The sequence below is a fragment of the Megascapheus bottae genome, chromosome 7, assembly GCF_031878675.1.
Source record: "Megascapheus bottae isolate mThoBot1 chromosome 7, mThoBot2.hap1, whole genome shotgun sequence".
Taxonomy (NCBI): domain Eukaryota; kingdom Metazoa; phylum Chordata; class Mammalia; order Rodentia; family Geomyidae; genus Megascapheus; species Megascapheus bottae.
The window spans coordinates 24,031,337-24,056,701 of NC_143515.1; the positions used below are offsets into that span (position 1 = coordinate 24,031,337).

The 25,365-nt window shown below is 40.0% G+C and overlaps 1 protein-coding gene across 1 annotated transcript in view; it reads right to left on the reverse strand.

The window, feature by feature from the left end:
* Dnah6 (dynein axonemal heavy chain 6) overlaps positions 1 to 25,365 on the reverse strand; it is a 171,399-nt gene that overhangs the window by 38,157 nt on the left and 107,877 nt on the right. Inside the window, exons 46-56 of the mRNA XM_090336588.1 lie at positions 20,481 to 20,712; positions 16,394 to 16,546; positions 14,010 to 14,150; positions 11,610 to 11,852; positions 9,577 to 9,744; positions 7,723 to 7,958; positions 7,023 to 7,284; positions 4,014 to 4,137; positions 3,344 to 3,540; positions 2,392 to 2,595; positions 1,074 to 1,199 (exon numbers count right to left, since the gene is read on the reverse strand). Coding sequence (XP_090192714.1) covers positions 1,074 to 1,199; positions 2,392 to 2,595; positions 3,344 to 3,540; positions 4,014 to 4,137; positions 7,023 to 7,284; positions 7,723 to 7,958; positions 9,577 to 9,744; positions 11,610 to 11,852; positions 14,010 to 14,150; positions 16,394 to 16,546; positions 20,481 to 20,712 — 2,086 coding nt within the window. The remainder of the gene's footprint in view (positions 1 to 1,073; positions 1,200 to 2,391; positions 2,596 to 3,343; positions 3,541 to 4,013; positions 4,138 to 7,022; positions 7,285 to 7,722; positions 7,959 to 9,576; positions 9,745 to 11,609; positions 11,853 to 14,009; positions 14,151 to 16,393; positions 16,547 to 20,480; positions 20,713 to 25,365) is intronic.

A 25,365-nucleotide genomic window follows, 5' to 3' on the forward strand; every position in this document is an offset into this window, starting at 1 on the left:
TCTATCTCAGTGTCTTTATACTACTTCCAACAGTATTTTTTTCTTTTTTGCCAATGATTATATCACCCACAATCTAAGGACATAAGAACAGATAAAGGATATGCGTGTTTTATACTAATCTTGTACAGTATTCTCCTCTATGGGAAACATGCCAAAAAAGGAAGGACTGGGAGCCCGCTGGCCCTCAGCAAAAGGAAGGGTCTGTTCATGTTCTGGTTGTTCTAAGGGATTAGTAAACTATATCCTGAAAACCAAACTTTTGAGCTGAAAGTTAAAAAAAAAGCTGTTTAAACTGATTATAGAAACAAACAAAAACCCAATTAAATCATACTAAAACAAGTAAAAAGAAACATTTGCACACAAAGTTAGAAAAACGCCACAATCTCTTAATGTTTAAGGCTTACAATGAGGCTTGTGAATTAGCCGTGTCAGAAAGCAAACACTGACCCTGTTAATGCCAAAACTACCTGAAAATGAGAAATTCATTAACAAACTATTTCTTCCATTAGAATGAGCAAACCGACGACCAGCTTTCTGTTGAGATGAAATTTCATGGACTTTTACTGCTAAGCTAGTCAGGAACTGTAATCTTTCTGATCTTAGCCTCTTATGTAACTTAAGAAGGCTGATATAGGGCTGGGAGTTTGGTCTAGTGCTAAGAGTGCTTACCTAGCATACAGGAAGACCTGGGTTTGATTACTCAGTACCACATACACAGAAAGAGCTACAAGTGGTACAGTGGCTCAAGTGGTAGAGTTCTAGCCTTGAGAAACCCCGAGACGGTGCTCAGACCCTGAGTTCAAGCCCCAGGACTGGAAAAAATAAGACTGGTATATACAATTGCACCGGGGTATGGGCTGGGAAAGGGTCATGCGGACTTTTTCTGTCCAGGCCGGCCTTGAACTTCTGTCTTCCTATTCTCAGTCTCCCAAGTAGCTAAGACTACAAATGTGAGCTATTAGTACCAGGCTTGATTTATGCCATCTGTATTGTGCAGATGTGGTCTGGATAGAATCCCAGATAAGATCTGACACTTGGGAACTAGAGGTAGAAATGAAAAGTGAAAGACAAACCTCTTCCAGCAAGACAGGTAAACCAAGTCGGATGGAATTTTCAAGTAATCGCAAGAAATTAGTGTCTGTAAGTTTAATGATCTTTAACCCAGTTTTGCTTTCCTTATTCCTGATCCAACGGTTGGCCTATATAAGAGAGCACAGAGGAATTTTTTTTTTAAGCGCATGATAGTCTTTTATTGCAAGCTCAAGCCTGGACTCACAGCCATCGCCAACACAGTGGGTCAGAGTTGAGAGCCCTGACTCCTTTGGTTCCAGGGTTTTTATAACACACTGACCATGTAGCACTAGTTGACCACTTACAGAGGCCAATAGGATTGTAACATTTATACAGAACTGCACAACTTTGTTCTGTCACAGTGAGTGATCACTCAAATCATAACCTGCTTCTGGGGAGTCATTTGAACTATCATATCTTTTTCTATCTGAGTCTGGCCCACAGTCTTGGTGGGCAAGAGGAGGGGTCAGAAACTATGGCCGGAATGGGGGGAAGCTGCCCATATGCCTTTTCCTCATTGTGCTTGTCCACTTGGTTTCTTGTCTTTTGTTCCCTGAGTTCTGTTAACAAGAGTTTACAGTCCACAGCTTGTTTGGGAACTTTCTGAGTTAACTGAGTTTCTATAGGGTCTGTGTTAGTTTTTAGGTAATATAAGATTAATATTTCACAAGTTACATACTTGATGCACAGAGGAAATTTTATGATAAAGTTGAAGTTTTGTGCAATCTAGCAGCACACTGGAGACATAAAATATGACTGAATAAAAAAAATCTTCAATAAAACCTTTTAAATTTAATGTTTAGAAAGAGTCCTAGCTCAAATGTAAAACAAATTATGAAAAGGGTCACCTAGGAAAAAGTCCATGCTTCTGGCATTCAAGGTTGTCTCTCTTGCTTTTACAATGGCTCCCTTTTCCAGTTCCTATTTAGTCTAACTTGATGAATGGATTGAGGGGAGCAGGTAATGGGAGTGTATAAATTCCAGGTAAGCTTGTCCTAAATTCTATCCTATGTGGACTTCCAAAAGCCAGAAGTGTAACTGTGGCTCAGGTGATAGAATGCTAGCCACGGGCAAAAAAGCTTAGGGACAGCACCCAGATCTTGAGTTTAAGCCCTCAGACAAGGACACAACAAATAACAGGCAGACAAGTTCTTTCTTACTTCCTACATCCACCAATTGAGAGATGTAGACTAGCTGGCTTATAAAATCTCTCCCGAGGTTTAAATTTCCATGATGGTACCAATGTAAATCTTGCCATTCATAACAGACCAATTTGAAGTGGGGCAAACAGACCACTAATCACAAGCATTTGTTGCAGACCTGATCCTGGGGGTCAATCATCAGAGGCCATCGTCTCCCTTGTGTAACCAAAATTCCATTTTCTGTTGATGTCAGGTCACGAGGCAGTCCATCTGCATTCCATTGCCTTATTTCATAAGGATCTCCAAGGATGTTAATGAGATTGAAGGAAGGATCAATTGGGATCTCCAGTTTCAGGCAGTCCTCAGTCCAGGATTCTATAAGCTATACAAAGAAGGAAGCTTGTGTGTATGTAGTCAGGAAACATTCAGTTAAGTGAGGGCCCATGCTAAGTGGTAGGCAGAGGGAAGCTAGTGGGTAGAAGAACTAAATCTTACCAGTCCCTGCAGGCTCTTGGCATTAGAGAATAAGGCACAAAAGTCAATTTAAAAAAATCAGGAGACCTAGTGCTACAATTATGCTGTTGACTATGACTTTGGGTATGTGACTCCCTTATCTGAACTTCAGTTTAGTCATGTGAAAATGATTAGGCTGTCACAGTGATTTTCAAACACAGGTGTACTGCCCTTTTTCGGAGAGTATGGAAAAGCACGTGGAGATTTAATTTAAAAATGTTAAGTGTAAGCCGGGGTGTGGTACCTTATGCCTGTAATCCTAGCTACTCAGGAGGCTGAGATCTGAGGATCAAGGTTCGAAGCCAGCCTGGTCACAAAAGGACCTGAGGCAATTATCTCCAATTAACCCCTAGAAAATGGGAAGAGGGGCTTGGCAATATTTACAATATGTACACACATTATATATGTGTGTATACAATGTATATTTATATATATGCATATGCACATATACACACATTACACACATATTACACACACACACACACACACACAGAAACTTCCACCCTGATGAGCCACCATAGTGGAAGGCCTTCATATGAACTCAGAAGAATCAGTCTCCACCCTCAACAGATCCAATGTTTTTTTTTTATCACTCTTTAGAGAAATTGTTTTCTTACCGATTGCCTGTACTGGGCCGTGAAAGCCCCATAATAAGCCACACAAGCTGCAGCTATGAACACATTTCCAATGATGTTTGACAGTTCCTCCTGAAACTTTTGTATGCTTTCTTCCCAGCGGACCTGTTCATCTCCTAATGCAGCCGTCAGTTTTCCAGCACGTATTAGGCGAGCATTTGTCAGGGCCATGTTCTTTGCTAGAAAAATTCAAGAACATCAGGTCATGTTAGTATTTTCCTTAAATACTACAAAAGTTGATTTCCCTGTTTGGGTTTGTAGCAGAATTAGAATAATTTAACCAGTGCTTTGAATACATTTCTGTGAAATTCCACCCACCAATTCAGCTATTTCCCATTTTATGCCAAATGTTCTTTTGAATATGTCATTATACTGGCTGACAACAGTGTTCTCTGTGGCCCTGTGGTAGGTATTTTCCAGATCAAATTCATCTGTTGTTTGGAGTTATAAATGCAACATTCTCCAAGAAGCCTTGATCAGGTAGAAGATGTTGAATCTATACAATAGCTGCAGTGCTTGACCCTTGGTAAGCAATAGAAGAAGTCCAATGAAAATAAGCTAGATAAAAGCGGACATCTGCCTGCCTGAAAGTTCTTCTGACTTTTGAAAATTAGGCCTTTTCAACCCAATTTACCTCCTGTGACTTACTTACCTAGATTTTCTTTTTCATTTATGCTTCTGTCATATTTGTCTTGTAAGGCCTGAATCTGATCCTCTACTTTTTTAAGCAATGCTTGCTTTTCTTTCAGGGTAGCCATTGTAACATCAAGTTCAGCCTGATAAAATAAAGTAAGTATTTGAGAATAGACCTAAATGAGAAGGATGAGTTAACTTGTCCATTTATGATAGTTATTATTTAAAAAATATACAATTTATGTTGTCTTTTACATGTTGAAAAAGAATTTGATATACTAGGAAAGATAAAGGGGAATAAAATATAAGTGTAGAAATAAACCAAAATTAAAACAAAAATAAAGTATCAAATGAGTAAAGAAGCAGATTTACTGAATATTTAAGACAAATCTTTTGTCGCAATGGAGTGTTATTATTATTTTTTTCTTTTTTGGATGCAGTGTCTCCCAATCACTAGGCGGGTGCTCTTACCACTGAGCTACACACATAACCCATGGGTTATTAATTTTAAATGATGAATTAGGCAATGGAAACTTAGTTTTCTAATTTGGGGAGGAGGGGTACCAATCACAGGCCTTGAACTCAGGGCTTGGGTGCTGCCACTGACTTTTAGTTTTTTGCTTAAGGCTCTAACACTTGAGACACAGCTCCACTTCTAGCCTTTTGGTGGTTAATTGGAGATATGCGTCTCATGGATTTCAGCCTTCTGGGTAGCTAGGATTGCTAGGATTATAGGCATGAGCCACTGGACCCTGGCCCTACCCAGTTGTTTTATTTCGTTTTGTTTTTATGCCAGTCTTGGGGCTTGAGCTTGGGTCATAGGCAGTGTGTTCTTTGGGCTCCCCCCCTTTTTTTTTCTTCTCAAGGCTAGTGCTCTATCACGTGAGCCATAGCTCACATCTGGCTTTTTTTTTTTTTTTTACATCTGGCTTTTTTTGAGGGGGGACTTTATTGCCAGGTTGGCTTTAAACTGCTGTCCTCATATCTCAGCAGTAAGGATTCCAGGAGTGAGCCTCTGGGACTCAGCTTTGTGAGTTTTTTATACCTTGAAATGATTGGGGAAAAAATAAAAGGAAGAATATTTGGTGACATGTGCTACATGTGTGAACTGTGAATTTCAGCCTCCATAATAAAGTTATACTGGAATATAGCCATGCTTATTCATCTACATATTGTCAATGCCTGTCTTTGCGGAGCAATGACAGAGTTGAGTAAATATCTCTGATCTGTATCAGCAAGTTTCTTTCTTTCCTTTTTTTTTTTGGTAGTGGTAGGACTTGAACTCTGGGCCTGGGTGCTGTCCCTGAACTCTTTAGCTCAAGGCTAGTGCTCTACCACTTGAGCCACAGTGCCACTTTCTGCAGGTCTTTGTAACCTGTTTCATTCAAAGATCATTCTTCTTCTTCTTTTTTTTTTTGGTTGATCGTTGGGGGCTCGAACTCTGGGCCTGGGCGCTGTCCCTCAGCTCTTCAGCTCAAGGCTACTGCCCTACCCCTTGAACCAGAGTTCCACTTCTGGTTTTCTGGTGGTTAATTGGAGATAAGAATCTCATGGACTTTAGTGCCCCGGCCAGCTTTGAACCTCAATCCTCAGATCTCAGCCTCCTGAGTAGTGGCATGAGCCACCGCATTCGGCAAAGATCATTCTTTATTCTTCTTGTGAATAGCAAGTACCTTATGTCTGATTGTGGTCATCTGGCTCTCAGATCTCAGATGACACTATGAAAGCATTCCTCAAGTGCAAAGCTAGATCATCAGATACTGCAGCTCCCAGGCACTTCAAATATACCATAGGAAGCTGGGTACTGGTGGCTCACACCTGAAATCCTAGCTAGTCAGGCGGCTGAGAGCTGAGGATCTCAGATTGAAGCCATCTTGGGCAGAAAGTCCCCATGAGACTCTTATCACCAATAAACAACTACTACTACTACTAAAAAAAAAAGCCAGAGGTGGCACGAGGGCTCAAGTGTTACAGTGCTAGTCTTGAGCACAAAGAGACTCAGGGACAGCATTCAGGCCCTGAGTTTAAGCTCTAGGACAGGCAAAATAAGGATAACAAGAACAAGAATAAAAACAAAAACAACTTCCCCAAAGCCCCACCAAACCAAACAGACAACGGTCCCCCCCCCAAAAAAAAAACCCATCCAAACCTCAAAAACCCCATAGGTATAGTTCCCTGTTTTTCAGATGACTAGACACAGAAACATTTTTTTTTTTTGCCAGTCCTGGGCTTGAGCTCAGGGCTTGAGCACTGTCCTTGGACTTTCTCAAGGCTAGAGCTCTACCACTTGAGCCTCAGCACCACTTCCGGCTTTTTTCTATGTATGTGGTACTGAGGAATCGAACCTGGGTCTCCATGCATGCTAGGCAAGCACTTTAACCACTAGGCCAAACTCCCGGCCCCAACGTTTTTGTTTTATTTTGGAAAAAGGCTGATTCTAGAAGAAACCACAAAAATAAACAAACAAACAAATTTACCAGTTATTGATTCAAACAAAAGCTAAAGGGCTGGGAAGTCGTTCAGTGGCAAAGCTTTTGCCTAGCAAGTGCAACGTCCAGGTTCCATCCCCAGTACCAAAAGAAAAAAGATAAAAACAAAAACCATTAAATGTGCCCCCCCAACCCAAACCTCTAAAAAAAACCCTTTCAAACATTTAAGCTGAGCACTGGTGGCTCATGCCTGTAACCTTAGCTACTCCGGAGGATGAGATCTGAGGATCATGGTTTGAAGCTAGCCTGGGCAGACTCTGTGAGACTCTGAAAACTAGGCACTCAAAAATGGGAAGCGGAGTTGTGACTCAAAGTGAAAGAGTGCTAGCCTTGATCAAAAGAGCTCAGGGACAGTGCCCAAGTTCTGAGTTTAAGTCCCATGATCAACCAGAAAACCCCCCAAAACAAACAAAAAAGAGCTAATTTTCAAGAATATTGTCACTATCTCAGTAGAATAGCTACACTGATACTCTACAGAGTATGAATGGTTGGTGGTCATAACTCTTACTTCTATAAAATAACCATTATGGTTCACATACCTGTGCAGCTCGAAGTTTTTGTCTCTTTGGCTCAACTACCTTGACCACCCGTGAGTACAAATCCATTGCTCGTACCCACATACACATGGATTTACATGCTTTGGACACTTTTTCTACTTTTTCAGGCACGAAATCCGGATTGTTAATATACTTCTGAAGCTTTGCCAAGATCTGAGGCTTTATGTTTTCCTTATCATAGTCTAAAAGTCTTTTCAGAAAGTTAGAGTCCCCAAGAAGTTGTTTTGCTGTTGGCCAGTCAGGTCTGAAAGACAGAAATCTTAAGTTAATAACATTGAATTCAAGAAATATAAAAGCTCAGAAGATGTATTCCTCTGGGAACATTATATGACCCCCACATGTGGGTAGTTTAATCTTAGTATAGTAACCCAAGTAATAGTTAGCTATGTATACAATTATGATAGGCATAAAAGAATTGGATGATTAAGATTACATATAACTCAAATTTGGTAGACAAAAATGATAAAACAATAGAGTTTTGGAAACTAGAAGCCATTATAGAAAAGTATTTGTTGAATGACCGATTAAGTTGGAGGGAGGTTGGAGAGGAGAATGAGTGGTGTATGGTTGTGTGTATGTGTGTGTGTGTGTGTGTGTGTGTGTGTGTGTTAAAAATGGGGAAAATAAAAAGCAAAAAAGTTCCACCAGATAGGCTGGCAACAGATGCTTGGGCATTACTCACTTGGCATTCAAGAGAATGGAGATGGCTTCCATGACAGTCATGACCAAATCTGGGGGCTTCGTGAAAACTCGGATTTCAGATATATCTGCCTTGTCTAAGGAATCCAGTGCTCTGTTGGCAGCTTCAAGGGCAGGCAGTGCTTCTTCAAGATCTCTTTGAGCATCATCAGCTATTGCTTGGGTTTCTTCGGCTTTCACTTTTGCCATTGCTTGATCTTCTTGCACAACACTGCGGACCTAACCATTGAATTGTGATTGCTTCAGTGATCTCATTAGAGGTGGAGCATCCCTAATCTACAAATTCAAAATCTGAAAGGTTTTGAGTGCCAAGTGATTTTTCACATGGTAAATTCTACCCTTGATCTCATGTGACAGGCCATAGATTAAACGTGAGTGTACTAAAAATAATGTTTAAAATGACCTTCAAATAAAATAAAATTTAAAAAAGTAAAAAAATAAAAAAATAACCTTCAGGCCATGCCATGTATATAAGGTGTATGTGTGAATGAATTTTGTATTTAGGCTTGGGTCCTATGTCTGATGTATCTCATGATACATGCAAATATTCCAAAATCTGAAAAAAACTCCAAACCAAAATACTTCTGATCTCCAAGCATTTTGGATAAGAGAGATGCAGCCTGTCTTTGAATGTCAATATTTGAAAAGAAAGCCAATAGCAATGAGTTGTATTTTCTCTTTGGATTAGACCAGTGATGAAAGATAATTAGATTGCATTTTATGCTCTTTTTCTATCTCATCCCATATCAATAATAACAGAGATAAAATTATAGCCATCATTTCCTTTAGAAGAGAAACAGTTGCAAGTAGTATTTTTCTTATAAATTTGCCTTTTTATGGAGCTGTACCAATTCTATGAGACAGAGATATACTGGCTTGCTAAAGAGAGCTTGTTTTTTCATGTTGCTCATAGGGCTTGAACCCAGGGCCAGGGCACTGTCCTTGAGGTTTTCATTTATTAATTTTTTTCCTTCAAGGCTAGCCCTCTACTATTTAAGCCACAGCTACACTTCTGGCTTTTGGATAGTTACTAGGACTCATGGACTTTCATGAAAGCTCAGGCTGGCAGTGAACCACAATCCTCAAATCTCATCCAGTTGAGTAGATAGGATTACAGGTGCGAGCTACTGGTGCCTGGCTAAAGAGAGGTTGCTTACAATTTTAAATAATTCCTAAGACAGGTGTTGTGGCATATAAACCCAGAACTCTGGATCCTGAGATAGAAGAATGTTGAGTTCAAGGCCAGTTTAGGCTAGATAGTGAAATCTGGTTCAAACAACCAACCAACCAAGTAAGCAAGCGAAAGCCCTTTAAACTCTAAAAGACACTGCTAAAGTGCTCTAAAAATAGCATCAATAAGTTTATCATTTGGAAATAGAACTGGAGCTCAAGGGGTAGAATACTAGCCTTGAGTGAAAAAGCTAAGGACCTGAGTTCAACCCCCATGACTGGTATAAAAATGATCACTTAATTATTTTTAAAGAAATATATAGTAAAACACTGGGCACTGGTGTCTTATGCTTGTAATTCTAGCTATGCAAAAGTCTGAGATCTGAGGATTGTGGCTTGAAGTCAACCTGGGAAGAAAAGCCTGTGAGACTATCATGTCTAATAAACTACTCAAGAAACACTGAAGTGGAGTTGTGGTTCAAGTGGTAGAGCACTAGTCTTGAACGCAAAGAGGTTCATGGATAGCATCCAGGCAGGCCGTGAGGTCAAGCTCCAGGACCAGAAAAAAAAGTATATCTATAATAATACAATCTGATTACATATGATTTTATGGAAGTGATCAATGGCTGAATAAAATCCCAATCATACCGTAGATTATGTGGCATACCTGATCAGCACTTTCTTGATCCAATGCCAATTTTTCCATTAGAGCTTCAACATCTTGAGATTTTGCTAATAGCACAGGTTCTAAAGCTGAAAGATCTAATTTCATTTTATCTACTAGCACATTTGTTTCTAATAGCTTGGTGAGACCATTTTTCACCCGATCTCTTGCCTAAATGACAACATAAAATTTCTATTATTAGAGCATTATAAACCATCTATTAGATTTTGACATTGACAGAATTAGTAAATTTATTTTTAATACTTCAAGTTGTGTACAAATTGCAAGTTAGGAAAAATGTTCAGGTAATAGAACTTCAGGAAATGATCATGTCTTTCATCATGGTAGCCTGAGGAATAAAATGAATGAATGAAGTTGAGACAGGAATCTCTGGTGGCCACAGCTGAGGGGTCCTGTTTGCTCATGGTGAGCACAGTTATTGAGAGACTGGAGAAATTGGGTACTGGGCACTTTGCTATGGGTTGCTGAATCTGAGTCCTACTTTTCAGCACTGAAGTTCTTTAAAAAATTTATTATTATTATTGTAATTGTTATTGTTGTTGTTGTTGTTGTTGTGTGTGTGTGTGTTGGTCCTGATGCTTGAACTCAGGGCCTAAGTGCTGACCCTGAGCCTTTTTATTTTTTTCAGGGCTAGCACTTGAGCCACAGCTCTACTTCTGGCTTTTCTTCCCCCGTCCCCCTAGTAGTTAATCAGAGATAAGAGTCTCATGAATTTTCCTGCCTGGGCTAGCTTTGAACTGTGATCCTTAGATATCAGCCTCCTGAGTAGCTAGGAAAACAGGTGGAAGCCACTGAGTGGCTTTTGGCAAAATTCTTGATTAGGAGAAAAGGAATGATACCAAAAGAGCCATTTTATTTTGTGGTTTAAATTGGCTAGTTAAAAATATTGATTATTTTATGAGGCACATGTTACATAAGGTAAAAACCCTCTGAAAAACATTTTGAATATCTAAACCATAATGCCTTTACTATTTCAATTTAAATTGCCTGTTTATGTGTACAGTGCATCTTGATGCGTGTCACCTTTTCATCGTTCTTCCCCTCCCATTTATCCCATCCATATCCATCTCAAGTTTTCCAGTTCCATTTTCACAAACGTGCACTAAGTGTTATGAATGCATTCAACCACCCTTCTCTTCATTCATTTGTTCCCTCCTTTTAAACTCCATCCTATGCAGACAAAACTTGTTTTAGCTTCCTGCAGTTTATTTTATTCAACTGATAATTGTTCAAAGGGGTTTTATCATGGAATCTCACTCCAGCATATACCATATGAGTTTGATAGTGTATATATGTGTATGTATATGTGTTTGTGTGTGTATGTGTGTATTCCTGTATGTGTTTACCCTATGTGTTTATATTTTAACTCTAACATCCAAGTATGAGAGAGAAATGGTTTCTTTTCAGATACATCCACTTTCCTGTGAATGGCATCATTTTATTCTTCCTGCTAGATGAATAAATTTCATTATATGTGTATATGTATGTGTGTATACCAAAATGTTGAAATTTTAGCTCATATTAATAATCTGGTGCTGCTGCTGCTGCTGATAATAATGACAGCTATTAGTTCCTGGGTACCATATATGTATCAGGTTGTGGTCTAAATGCTCCATAAACTTTAATTCCACAACAATTCAAGAGGGCATTAGAGGTAGTTTATCAAGCTTATTTTTCTCTTAAAGCATATAAGAATTCAATAATGGCTGAAGATTGTACCCCAAGAGGCCTAACTTGAGTTGCATGTAGTTTGTTTCCCACCAAATGCCTTGGTCTTGGTGGAAACCATTAGCACTAGAGACCACTGAAGACCCCATCCCTGTAACTAGACAAAGAGCTGCCTCCATATTGTATACTGCAGAGGTCTCTTTAATGTTGTTTCAAGGTCTAGTCTACTGAGTTTGTGATACTTGAGCAGTGGTACTCACATTACTGAGTCACTGACAGAAAGACATATAAGGAAGAGAAACCCGGGGATGTTTCTGTTTTTCTTGACAATACTGGATGTCACTTACTGTGATCAGCTGCTTCCTTTTCTCGGTGAGCATGTTCAGGTAGAGGTTGATGAGCTCCAGGTAGGAGGTGGGCGTGGTGTAGTACCGACGCCGGAGCTCAGCATAGTAGCGCTCTGCTAACTGGGAGACGCTCAAGTGAACATTCACACACATGAGGGACAGCTTTTCTTTCAGATCCTCACTGCCAGTATCGACAGATAAGAAGAATGTCCTTGACACAGAAAGAAGTGCTTCTCTGGGCCACTGCAAATAAAGAAGAAATTCTGTTAGCTCAGTGACAAGCAGCTGAACAATAAAGAAAAGTCTTTCTCTGTATCCTGCCCTCCCCTAGTCCCTACTTTGACAAACTGTCTGGTACTGAGAGAGCCCTGTTGATGTGAGAGGAAGCCCACTCTGTCGATCACACGTAGAAGCAGTTTTTGTACTATTTGTTCATTGACTCCAGGCCTGAAGCAGAACAGCTTAGTGTGGCTGTAGAGAAACACACCTCATGCGGCGGGACCCATTTCCAATTCCTGACAGCCAGCTCCTCCGTGCAAACCAGAAATGAGTCTCCATTTTCTAATATGTCAGTTTTGTACTCTACATGACTTCTTTGTATTTACTCTAGGTCTTCAGATTGCTAACACTTCTGCTTTCCTCTTTACCTGCAGCTGATGGTTTTGTTTCTCATGCCACAAAAGCGAAACAAAACCCTGGAAGCAAACAGAGCTTTGGTGAATTCCTACTCACATGCTGCTTCTCCATCACATGCATCTGGGCCTCCTCTCTGTTACTCAAGGGCAAACTGTGTGAACTTCCTGCCCAGGGCAATCCCGGTATCCACACATACTGCTTACTCAAAGACGTTGGTACCAAAATGCTTAATGTTGTATGTTGTATTATCAACATATTTCTCTTTTCTGGATCACTTTTGTCAGCATGAACACACACACACACACACACACACACACATCATACACACCTATTCTGCTTGTAGTTCCCATTTTATTTATTTATTTATTTATTTTTTGGCCAGTCCTGGGCTTGAGCTCAGGGCCTGAGCACTGTCCTTGGACTTTCTCAAGGCTAGAGCTCTACCACTTGAGCCTCAGCACCACTTCTGGCTTTTTTTTTTCTATGTATGTGGTACCGAGGAATCGAACCCGGGTCTTCATGCATGCTAGGCAAGCACTTTAACCACTAGGCCAAACTCCCGGCCCCTGTAGTTCCCATTTTAATGGGAATACTTTTCTCTTGACCTCCTGCACCCCTCTAGCTCTTATCTCTCTTTTTTTTTATAATCACAAGTTTATTTACTGACTGCCAATTATTAACCCAGTTTATTTATTTATTTATTTTTTTGCCAGTCCTGGGCTTGAACTCAGGGCCTGAACACTGTCCTTGGACTTTCTCAAGGCTAGAGCTCTACCACTTGAGCCTCAGCACCACTTCTGGCTTTTTTTTCTATGTATGTGGTACCGAGGAATCGAACCCAGGTCCTCGTGCATGCTAGGCAAGCACTTTAACCACTAGGCCAAACTCCCGGCCCCCTAGCTCTTATCTCTCTGCTTTTGGTTGGACGAAAGTTCTCAAAATGGTTACCTATAAACTGTGTCTGATTCATTTTCCCTCTTCTTGGTGGAACCCCCTTCCTCACTATCCTCTAATATAGTACTTGTCAAGATCTCTGACAAAATGGATGTTGATGGCTTATGCTTGTAATCTTAGCAACTCAGGAGGCTGAGACCAGGAGGATTACAGTTCAAAGCTAGCCCAAGCATAAAAGCATACTAGACTCCATCTCCAAAATAACCAGCAAAAATACAAGCCAGAGGCATGGATCAAGTGCTAGAGTGTTATCCAAGCCAGAAAGCCAAACAAGTAAGAAGCCGAATCTAAACCGCAGTAAGGATTCTCTCCAAAAAATACTAATAACAGAAAACATCTGAAACTTCTGAACAATTAATTCAGCAGTCTCTTCTTTCATAAATTCAGATTTGTCTTTGTCCTATGACTGTCACTGTCACCGTTATCTCTGACATGAATAACTTCCTAGTAGATTTATTTTCAATTTATTAACCCTGTAAAATTACAAATCTAGCTAGGTGGCAGTGGCTCATGCTTGCAACCCTAGCTACTCAGGAAGCTGGGGTCTGAGTATTGCAGTTTAAAGCCAGCCTGGACAGGCAAGTCCATGAGGTTCTTATCTCCAATTAACCACCAGGAAGCAGAAGTGGAGCTATGGCTCAAGTGGTAGAGCACTAGCCTTGGGCCAAAAAGCTTAGGGATAGCACCCATGCTCTGAGTTCAAGTCCCAGGACTGACATAACACACACACACACACACACACACACACACACACACACACACACGCACGCAAATCTAACTTCTCAAAGAGACACCCTCGGTATCTCTAACCTGGACAAACCAATCAATGGTGCAGCAGTTCACAAGGGATGGAAACATTCGGCAGCGGGAACGAAAGGCCTCCCCAACTGGGCTCATACAGAGAACAATGTGTAGCTTCTGACGGACTCTGCTGATAAAGTATTGGAACACCTGACAGAAAGAGTAATATATTTCAATTAAAGATGACACAACAGTGAAAAGAAGTATTGGGTAATTAAATAATGGGAACAAGAGTGACTATCTTAGGAGCTGCTGATATTAAACAGCAAGGCTAGCTAGTATCGATACATGAATTGCCCTGCTGCCCATCTGTGCCAGTCTTTCTCTTCCACACAGACCGGGAACACTAAAAACCACGTTATACAGGCTAATGGATTTTTTTTTTTTTTACAGAATCCACTAGTATTCTAGATGTGAATTAGGCCTTCCTTACCTGTGTATTTGAAGAGATTTCCTTTTAAAGAAATGTTTCGAGAATTATCTCTAAGGATTTGTACAAAGGAGTTTCATTTCAATATGTCTTGACCAATGATATCCCTTCTACCATTCTTCCCTGTCTCTTCCAATCTCTCCACCCAATACAGTTACCTGGTTCGTTTTTTACCCAGGTACCTTGAATGTTATGAGTGTATTTGGCCTGTTTTTCTCCATTTGTCTGCCCTTGTTTTTTTTTTTTTTGCTAGTCCTGGACTTGAGCTCAGGGCCTGAGCACTGTCCTTGGACTTTCTCAAGGCTAGAGCTCTACCACTTGAGCTTCAGCACCACTTCCAGCTTTTTTCTATGTATGTGGTACCGAGGAATCGAACCTGGGTCTTTGTGCATGCTAGGCAAGCACTCTACCACTAGGCCAAACTCCCGGCCCTTGTCTGCCCTTGTATCCCTTAATCTTTCCTCACTTGACAGCATGTTTCAGCTTCATGGAATTCATTTTGTTAAACTATAAGTTGTTTGAAGAAGCTACTCAGTCTTCTGTGTATACCATGCTTTAGTCAATGTTTGTGTATATATGTATATGACCTGAACATATTTTCATATATATTTATAATTTAGATCTAACTCCCCCCACAAGAGGGTCATCTTGTGTGATTGTTGTTCTCAATGTACTATGTGCAGTTATTTTTTTTTGGTTTTTGCCCTTATGGTTAATCTCATGTTACTGTATCTGACTTTGTTACCTGGTATATTGCATATACGTTTATCTGTTTATTTGAAATATGGAAGGGAAGGAGAGGAATAAGATGATTGGGAGGGGTTGGGGGAGGAAAATGGGGACAAAAACATGAGAAGGGATAGCAGTGTGCGAGAAGTAATGCACCTACTAGCTGACAAATATAACTAACCCCTCTATACATTATCCCGACAATAACATAAAAAAAAGAAAAGAAAGAAAACATCATAAAGCACAGACATTCATAGCAGATTTTGCTTGAGGACAGAGGATAATTGAGAGGGACAGAGTATAGATATCCAATTTGCAGATGCAAAGCCTGGCAAAAGTGACGTGGTCCCAAAACTTTTATCTTGGGATATGTCTTCTTATTTCATCTGTTCCTGAGTGAGAGAAACTAAATTTCTGTTTACATTGGGCACCTTACTGATTGGCCAGGGAACCCATATGCTAGACTAATTTGTCACAGTGATACATGCCTGTAATCCCAGATACTCAAGGAGGCAGAGGTAGGAAGATCATAGTCCAAGCCTCACCTAGGTAAAAGTGTGGGACCCTACCTGAAAGACATTCTAAAACCAAAAGGGCTCAAGTGTTAGAGTGCTGCTTTTGCAAGTACAAGGCCATGAATTCAATACCAGTAGGGGGTGGGGGACAGGGAGGTACTAGCTGGGCACTGGTGGCTCACGTCTGTAATCCTAGCTACTCAGGAGGGGGAGATCAAAGGGCTGCAGTTTGAAGCCAGTCAGGATAGGAAAGTAGGAGATTTTTATCTCCCATTAACCTCCAGAAAACCAGAAGTGGTGCTATGGCTTAAAGTGGTAACGCTCTAGCTTTGAACAAAAGAGCTCGGGGACAGCACCCAGGCCCTGAGTTCAAGGCCCATAACCCACCATAAAAAGTGTACTAGACTCATGCCTAGAGTCCCACTCAAGCAGGACACTTCAGTGTGCGAAATAAACTTGTACTTAAAGGACAAGAGAAGCTGGCCAGTGGACAAAATTAGGACCTCTGTGAGGCAGAAGTAGGGCTTCCTCTTCTATGCAAACATTTGGAAGTCTGGAACCAACACTTTAGACATAGACAAGAAAGCATAAAATTACCCCAAAAACCGTATTGAAAAATTTCTATTTATGGATTCTGTAAGAGGGCTTGTGGAATGTCATATGAAAGGCTCAGATCCCTTGTTTATAGAAAATCATGCAACTATTTGGGCATATGGTACCTCATCTCGATTCCCCTCAGGAATTCCAGCTTCTTTTGCTTTTGGTCTGGTGGCTGCTAAAACATGCTCCAGTTCATCCTTTTCAAACAAATTAGGCACTTCTCCTGAATTCAGAATATTATTTATGTCTTCTAGGAATTCTTCCACTACAATCTATAGATGAAAGGAGGATGATCATTATAACAGTCACTTTATAGTTGTTATTTGGGAGTTTTGAGTAAGTACTGATTCTAAAAGACATGTATTAACTTCATCCATAAGAGAAGAGACTCCTAAAAGTTAGACGGAATCCTGAAATTCTATAGATAAGAAAAACTACATAGAAGATTCTGTATACAATATCTTAATTTTAGGATTTTCAGAAACTATCAGCAAAACTATAGAGAAGCAGAACAAAGATGGATAGGAAGACAAAAATCACCCACAAGTTCATCACACAGAGGTTCTCTAGTTGTGCATAGGAATAACTATCTATCTATCTATCTATCTATCTATCTATCTATCTATCTATCATCTATCTGAAACTGAATAGCCAACAGCATTGAATTTTTTGTTTGTTTATGCTGACCCTAGAACTTGGACTCAGGCCTGGGTGTTGCCCTAAAGCTTTTTTGCTCAAAGCACTCTACTACTTGAGCCACAGTTCCACTTTCAGCTTTTTGGTGGTTAATCAGTGGTAAAAATCTTACGGCTTTTCCTTCCTGGGCTGACTTTGGATCATGATCTTCAGATCTCAGCCTCCTGAATAGCTAGAATTATAGGTGTAAGCCATGCTCACCTGGATCTGTGTTGATTTTTTTTGTACATAAAATGTGATCTATCATAAATGTTTTCTATTAATTATTCTCATATTTCTACAATGTAAATTTAATCCTTAAGTGGTGTTTTATTATGTGATAATGCTAAAATTTACATATGTATTTTTCATGGTACATTAGGACACTCAAGTTGTTATTTAAAAATACTACAATATGGGCCGGGAGTTTGGCCTAGTGGTAGAGTGCTTGGCTAGCATGCACGAAGATCTGGGTTCGATTCCTCGGTACCACATACATAGAAAAAAGCCAGAAATGGTGTTGAGGCTCAAGTGGAAGAGCTCTAACCTTGAGAAAATCCAAGGACAGTGCTCAGGCCCTGAGCTCAAGCCCACGACTGGCAAAAAAAAAAAATACTACAATAGCTATTCTTGTACATGTAGCTTTGCACACAACTGCAAATTTTATTTGCATCCAAATAAAATTAAAAGTCTGTGATTATGTATTGCAGTTAGCATTTTCCAGGAAGGTATTGCTAGATTATAAATTTTCTATGCAGAAGGAGAAGGCCAATTTCCCTCATACCTTTACCAACACGGAATGTAATGATTGTTTTTTAGCTTTTGTCAATTTTGCAAGGCCAGACCACTAGCGTTTTATTTATTTAAATTTTATTTTAGTGTCAGGGGATTCATTCATGAGGGAGTGGGTACATTACTTCTTGAACATTGTTACCCCTTCCTGTGTTTTTCTTCCACTTTCCCTTTCCCACCCCCTCTCAAGTTGTAAAGTTCATTTCCAACATATTGTCTTGTTCATGTCTCTATTCCACTGGTTTACCCTTTGCCTCATCATCTTGTTTTTCTTCTTCCCTTCCCTAAGTCAAATAAACAAATAAATGTATATATAATATACCAGGTGACAAAGTCAGACACAGCAACATCAGGGGATAAACTATAAGGGAAAAACAAAACATAAAAGTAAAGAAATAACTTCACATAGTACATTAAAAATCACAACCACAAAGATAAGCATCTTGTATTCATATCCTGGAGATCATTTTGCTTAGTCTCATCCTATGTGGCCATATGCACATAGCTTTTTTTTTTTTTTTTTTTTTGGCAAGTCCTGGGGCTTGACTGGGCACTGTCCTTGGATTTTTTTTCCCTCATGGCTAGAGTTCTGCCACTAGAGCCACAGCACCACTTCCAGGTTTTTTTTTTTTTTTTGCCAGTCCTGGGCTTGGTCTCAGGGCCTGAGCATTGACCCTGCATTTTCTCAAGGTTTGGGCTCTATCAATTGAGCCACAGCACCGCTTCTGGCTTTTTGCTATGTATGTGGTACCGAGGAATCGAATCTGGGTCTTCATGCATGCTAGGCAAGCACTCTACCACTAGGCCAAACTCCTGGCCACACTTCCAGTTTTTTTTTGTTTGTTTATGTTGTACCAAAGAATCGAACCTGGGTTTTCATGCATGCGAGGCAAGTACTCATCACTAGGCCAAATTCCTGGCCCTGAAAATATCTTTTGAGCCATTGTGACTTTTTGCTAAGAAAAGCCTAGACATATAGTAATTATGTGCGAGAAATGCATTTTTAATAACATAACAAATAGATTAGCAACCTACCTTTAGAGATAGGAAAAATAATAGAAAGGAAGACTAAAGATAGAAGATGTAATTTTTCCTTCTCATAGTCTTCTTTTTTAATTTAATCTAATTGTTGGGGTGATGTACAAAGGGGTTGCCGCTACATTCATCAGGTAGTGGGTACATTAATTCTTGAACATTGTTGCCCCTTCCCATGTTTTTCTCTAACTTTCTCTCCTCCCACCCCCTCTCACTCATCTTGTTTTTCCCCTTCCCTTCCCTATTTCAAATATACAAATAAATGTATAAGCAATATACCAGGTACCAAAGTCAGATATGGACACATGTATATAGCTTTTGAGATATTGTGGTCCTCTGTTAGGAGAATCCTAAACATATACTAATTGTTACAAATGAGGGAAATCATGGAGCCTATTTTTCTTTGGGTCTGGCTTACTTCACTTAATATGATTTTTTCCAAGTCTTTCCATTTCTTTACAAATGGGACTATGTCATTCTTTCTGATGACAGCATAGAATTCCATGGTGTAAATATATCACATTTTCATGATCCATTCATCTACTGAGGGCATCTGGGTTGATTCCATATCTTAGCTTTGGTGAATAATACTGCAACGAACATGGTTGTGTTGATAGGTTTAGTATGGCTTTGTTTCTGGTATTTGGGTAGATGTCCAGAAATGGGATTGCTGGATCACAGGGGAGCTCTATGTTTGGTCTTTTGAGGAATAGCCATGCTGTTTTCCAGAGTGGTTGGATGAATTTGCACTCCCACCAACAGTGCAGTTGTTTTGATTTGTATTTCTTTTATGGCCAGAGATGTTGAGCATTTCTTCATGTGTCTATAGGCAATTTTTATTTCCTCTTCAGAGAAGTCTCCCTTTAAGTCTTTAGCCCACCTTTTAAGGGGATGGTTGTTTCTTTGAGGATTTGTTTTTGAGAGATTTAATCTTTTTTAGCTATAGGTATATTTTAGATATGAAGCCCTTTTTGTCTGTTGTATGGCTAGTGAAGATCTTCTACTTTGTGGCTTGAACTCAGGGTTTGGGTGTTGTCCCTGAGCTTTTTATTTTTTTTTGCTAAAGGCTAGTGTTCTATCACTTGAACCACAGCTCCACATTTGACTTTTTGGAAATTTACTGGAGATAAGATTCTCACGGACTTTCTTGTCATGACTGGTTTCAGATTGTGATCTTCAGATCTCAGCCTCCTGCTTAGCTGAGTGTGAATCCCTAATACCTGACCCTCAAGTCTTTGGCTGATTTCTAGAAAAATTACTTTTCCTAAAGTTAAAATATACAAATGGAATTAATATCAAAAATCCTCTGCTAATGAGGCCCAAGATCAGTGAGTTGGCTGTAATATGACTTTAATTTTATAATTAATCTGATTGGAGTCTTTATTACTCCTTTTCTTACCTAAAACCTATTTAGAAAAGTCACAGATGTATTTATGTACTCCTATAGTAAGAATTTATTTCCTGTTGCTATTACTTGTTGTTATCTTATTCCAAAGATGAAAACATTGTTAATTTTGATCATAATTACTTAGAATTGAGAGGGAAAAACTTGATAAAGCAAATAAAAAGTGTTATAAAAGAAGTCTGTTACCAGAGGCAACAACCTCTGAACTTTCTCCTACAAACTGTTCAAAGAACATGTTGGACTGTAGAGTATGGTCATCCCTTTCCTGGTACACACGGGCAATCACATTAGTAATGTACCTGGGTGTCGGTAAAAAGGAAAACCATGTTCTTGTCCTCTACACCAGCCATTTTATACAACTTCCTCAGGTCTTCATGGAAAGTGTCATAGTTATATCCCCGGCTGAGTTCGATCTGCAGGCATCTGTAACCACATATGTGAGCCGCAAGTCTGGTGAGTGATTGTTTCCCTGTGCCTCCTACTCCCACCAGCAGGGCGTTCCCTCTTTCCTGGCGGATCATCCGGGCAATTCTGTAGGAAAGCAACACAGAGGAAAATTTAGTTGAGGGTTACAGACATGGCTTATGCTCTGGGACATGCCCCAGAGAGCAAGGGCAGAGTTGAGTAAATCAGGACTGCTAGAGAGACAGATAGGGTATCTTAAGCTCACGGTGGGGCCAACAGTATTAAGATGTCTTTCCATTTTCCTATTTTTCCCCCCACAGGCTGGTAGTAGCCTCAGTGTATTACACATTCAAGTTTAAAGTAACATTTTTTTTTTATCCACTTTGTCCAAGTGTAAATGGATTTAGGCTACAACTTAAATTAACTTGTATTGGCAAGCCCAGGTCTTCACTTTAACAAGCAAGCAGAAACTCCTCCTCCTCTCCTCTGCCCGCCCCTCTCCTCCCTCCCCTCCCCTCCCCTTCCTCTCCCCTCCTCTTCCTCTCTTCTTCCTCTTATCTTCCCCTCCTCTTTTTCCTTCCTTCCTTCCTCCTTTCCCCTCTCTTTCTTTCTCTCTCTCCCCCTCCCTCCCCCCTCCCCCCCCCCCCCCCCCCCTCTTTCTTTCTTTCCTTCTTTCTGTCAGTCACTGGGCTTGAACTGGGAGTTTGGGTGTTGTCATTGAGCTTTTTTGCTCAAGGCTAACAGGCTATCATTTCGAGCCAGGACTCCACTTCTGGTTTTGTGGTGTCTAATTGGAGGTAAGAGTACTTTTCGGCCCAGATTTGTTTTTTTTTTTAATTTTTTATTGTAATTAATAAAAGGGTTACATGATATTTGCCAGATAGAAGGTGCATTAATTCACATACATTGATACCCTTTCACATGTCTTGGTACCCATTACCCTCCCCCCCCACCCCCCCACCCATCTTGGTTTTCCCCCCTTCCCTATCAAATTTCAAATAACCAAATACAAATAAATTCAATATATCAGATAACAAAGTGAGATACTATAACAATATGAGATACCCAAGGGACAGCAAAGGAGATGAGAGACAACATAGTACATTAAGGACAACAATCATTCCTTATATGGCTTTTGTTTCAATATTCTGGAGGTCCTTTCAATTAGCTTCATACTATATGGCCTTATGTATCAAGATTTTGCTCTATTACAGATCTCTGCTAGTAGAGCCCATGGTTTCTACTGATTATGACGAATGAGGGAAACCATTGAGCCTAAGTTCCTTTGAGTCTGGCTTACTTCACTTAATATGATTTTTTCTAAGTCTTTCCATTTCCTATCAAATGGGGCGATGTCATTCTTTCTGACAGCAGCATAGAATTCCATTGTGTACAAATACCACAACTTGTTGATCCACTCATCAACTGAGGGACATCTAGGTTGGTTCCATATCTTTGCTATGGTGAATAGTGCTGCAATGAACATTGTTGTGCTAGTGGATTTAGTATGTCCTTGTTTCTGGATGGTTGGGTAAATGCCAAGTAGTGGAATTGCTGGGTCATAGGGGAGTTCTATGTTTAGCCTTTCGAGGCACTGCCACACTACTTTCCATAGTGGTTGAACGAGTTTGCACTTCTACCAACAGTGTAGTAGTGATCCCTCCTGGCCACATCCCCTCCAGCATCTGTTATTATTCGTTTTCCTGATCCTGGCCATTCTAACTGGAGTGAGGTGGAATCTTAGAGTTGTTTTGATTTGCATTTCTTTTATGACCAGAGATGTTGAGCATTTCTTCATGTGTCTATAGGCTATTTTTGTTTCTTCTTCAGAGAAGACTCTCTTTAAGTCTTTGGCCGATTTTTTAATGGGATGGTTGTTACTTTGGAGATTAGTTTTGGAGTGATTCAATTTTTTGAGTTGTTGATATATTTTAGATATGAGGCCTTTGTCCGTTGTTTGGTTGGTGAAGATCTTCTCCCACTCTGTAGGCTTCCTGATTTGTTTACTAGCTATGTCCTTTGCCATACAAAAGCTCCGCAGTTTAATGCAGTCCCACTTATCCAGCCTTTCTCTGATTTGTTGTGATTCTTGGTCCTTATTAAGAAAGTTTCTACCTGTGCCAAGGAGGCTTAGTGTATCTCCTATTCCTTCTTCTAAAGTTTTCAGTGTGTCAGCTTTTATCTCCAGGTCTTTGATCCATTTGGAGTTAATTCTAGTGCAGGGTGACAAAGAAGGATCCAACTTTAGTTTTCTGCAGGTGCTTAACCAGTTCTGCCAGCACTACTTGTTGAAGAGGCTGTCTTTCTTCCATTCTATTTTTTTGGCTCCCTTGTCAAAGATTAGGTGGCCATAGGTCTGTGGTTTAATATCTGGGTCCTCAGTTCTATTCCATTGGTCTTCAGGCCTGTTCTTGTGCCAGTACCAACCTGTTTTGAGAATTATAGCTCTGTAATAGAGTCTTAAGTTTGGAATTGAAATTCCTCCAGCACTGTTCTTTCTGCTAAGAAGTGTTTTTGCTATACGGGGTCTTTTATTATTCCATATGAAATTTTGAATTGCCTCTTTTATTTCTTTAAAGAATGCCATTGGGATATTGATGGGTATTGTGTTGAATTTGTAGATATCCCTTGGCAAGATTGTCATTTTCACAATGTTGATTCTTCCAATCCAGGAGCATGGGAGGTTTTTCCATTTCCTTAGTTCTGCTTTAATTTCCTTTTTTAGGGTTTTAAAGTTTTCGTCAAAAAGGTCCTTTACATTCTTAGTTAAGCTAATTCCTAGGTACTTTATTTTCTTTGAGGCTATTGTGAAAGGAGTTTCTTTCCTGATTATTGCCTCGTTCCTCTCACTGATGGCATAAAGGAAGGCAGTTGATTTTTGAGGGTTGATTTTATAGCCTGCTACTCTTTCAAAGTTTTGAATCAGCTCAAGGAGCTTGGGAGTAGAGTCTATAGGATTCTTTAAATACAGAATCATGTCATCTGCAAAGAGGGATAGTTTTATTTCCTCTTTCCCTACTTGGATCCCCTTTGTGCTTGCTTCTTGCCTTATTGCACTGGCTAGGAATTCTAGTACTATGTTAAAGAGTAGTGGAGAGAGTGGGCATCCTTGTGCCCAGACTTGTTTTGAACTGTGGTCCTCAGGTCTCAGTTCCTGAGTAGCTAGGATTACTGGTGTGAGCCACCAACACATCCCCCCAAATTTCTTGAACATCAAAAAGACATTGCTTTCAAAAAGAGAGACCAGTGGGAAAAATTATTGCAAGATATCAAGAATATTTATAAATTTTCTGATTCCAGTTAGTGGAGTTTGATAAAGTACTATAAACATGCAACCAGACTGGGTATTCAGAAGGAAGGGGAAAAAATCAGAGTTTCTGAAGAACTGGGGAGATGGGAAAATCTGACTATTAAACAACAACAACAAAAACCTTGGTGAAAGATGAGTCCCACAGATAGGACAGTATGGAAAAATTGAATAAGCCACCCAGAGGCCAAGTTGTATACTGAGAACTCAGAGAAAAAAGTAGAATGAAAATGGTGAAAAAGAAAAACGAAACAGAAAGAGGACAAATCTAAGGGGAAAATGGAAAAGAGGCAACATAACAGTAGTTACAGGAGGAGACATAAGAAGAAATAGTATTGGTATAATAGGAGAAACGCTGGAGGTGAGCCCCTACCCACTATAGAGAGACTAAACACCATTTTCTCAGAGAAATAGAAAAGGAGAACTATATACGTAAAAATGTAATAGACATTTTTATTTTATTTCTTTGCACTGATACTGGGGCTTGAACTCAGGGCCTGAGCACTGTCCTTGGGATTTCTCAACGTTAGTGTTTTACCACTTGAGCCACAGCACCACTTTCGGCTTTTTCTGTATATGTGGTATCAAGGAATTGATCCCAGGGCTTCGTGCATACTAGGCAAGCACTCTACCATTAGGCCACGTTCCTGGCCCTTTAATTCTTATAATCCTTTTATTAAAGGTATTTATTGTTATTGTAAAGGTGATGTAAGACGGGTTACAATTATATAAGTCAGATGAAGAGTACATTCCTTTTTGACCAATTTTACCCTGTTCCTTAGTTTTTCTTCAAGTGGCACTCTACCACTTGAGCCACAACTCCATTTCTGGCTTTTTGGCAGAGGTAAGGGTCTCTTGAATTTTCTTGGCTTAAACACAATCCTCAGATCTCTGCTTCCTGAGTAGCTAGGATTATAGGTGTGAGTCACTGGAATCAGGCTTGGATAGCTCACTTTTTTCTTTTTTGTCAGTCCTGGGGGTTTTAACTCAGAGCCTGAGCAGTGTCCTTGGACTTTCTCAAGTCTGGTGCTTCACCACATGAGCCACAGCATCACTTCTGGCATTTTCCTATGTATGTGGTCCCAGGGACTCAAACCCAGGGCTTCATGCATGCTAGGCAAGCACTCTACCACTAGGCCACGCTTCTGGCCCCTTGGATAGCTCACTTTTGGGTAAGAAAAGTAACACAAGCGTATTCGCTTACCTATGTAAAGAAACAATGAAAGCATAATGGTTGCCTGGTTTTTTTTTAAACACTAGAGGGACTCCCGTGCAGTACTGTGCACCTTGTCCTCACTCACTTGATCCATACTTCCTCATGTGACAGTTGAGTGAGAGGCTCTCCATTGTGGCTTTATAGGCACATCGAATGGCATTACTGTCAATGGTTTAAAGAATAGACGGCTACCAGAAGTCTCTCACAAGCATCATTTCAACCCTCAGAACTGCCCATCAGGACACAAGCCACTTTA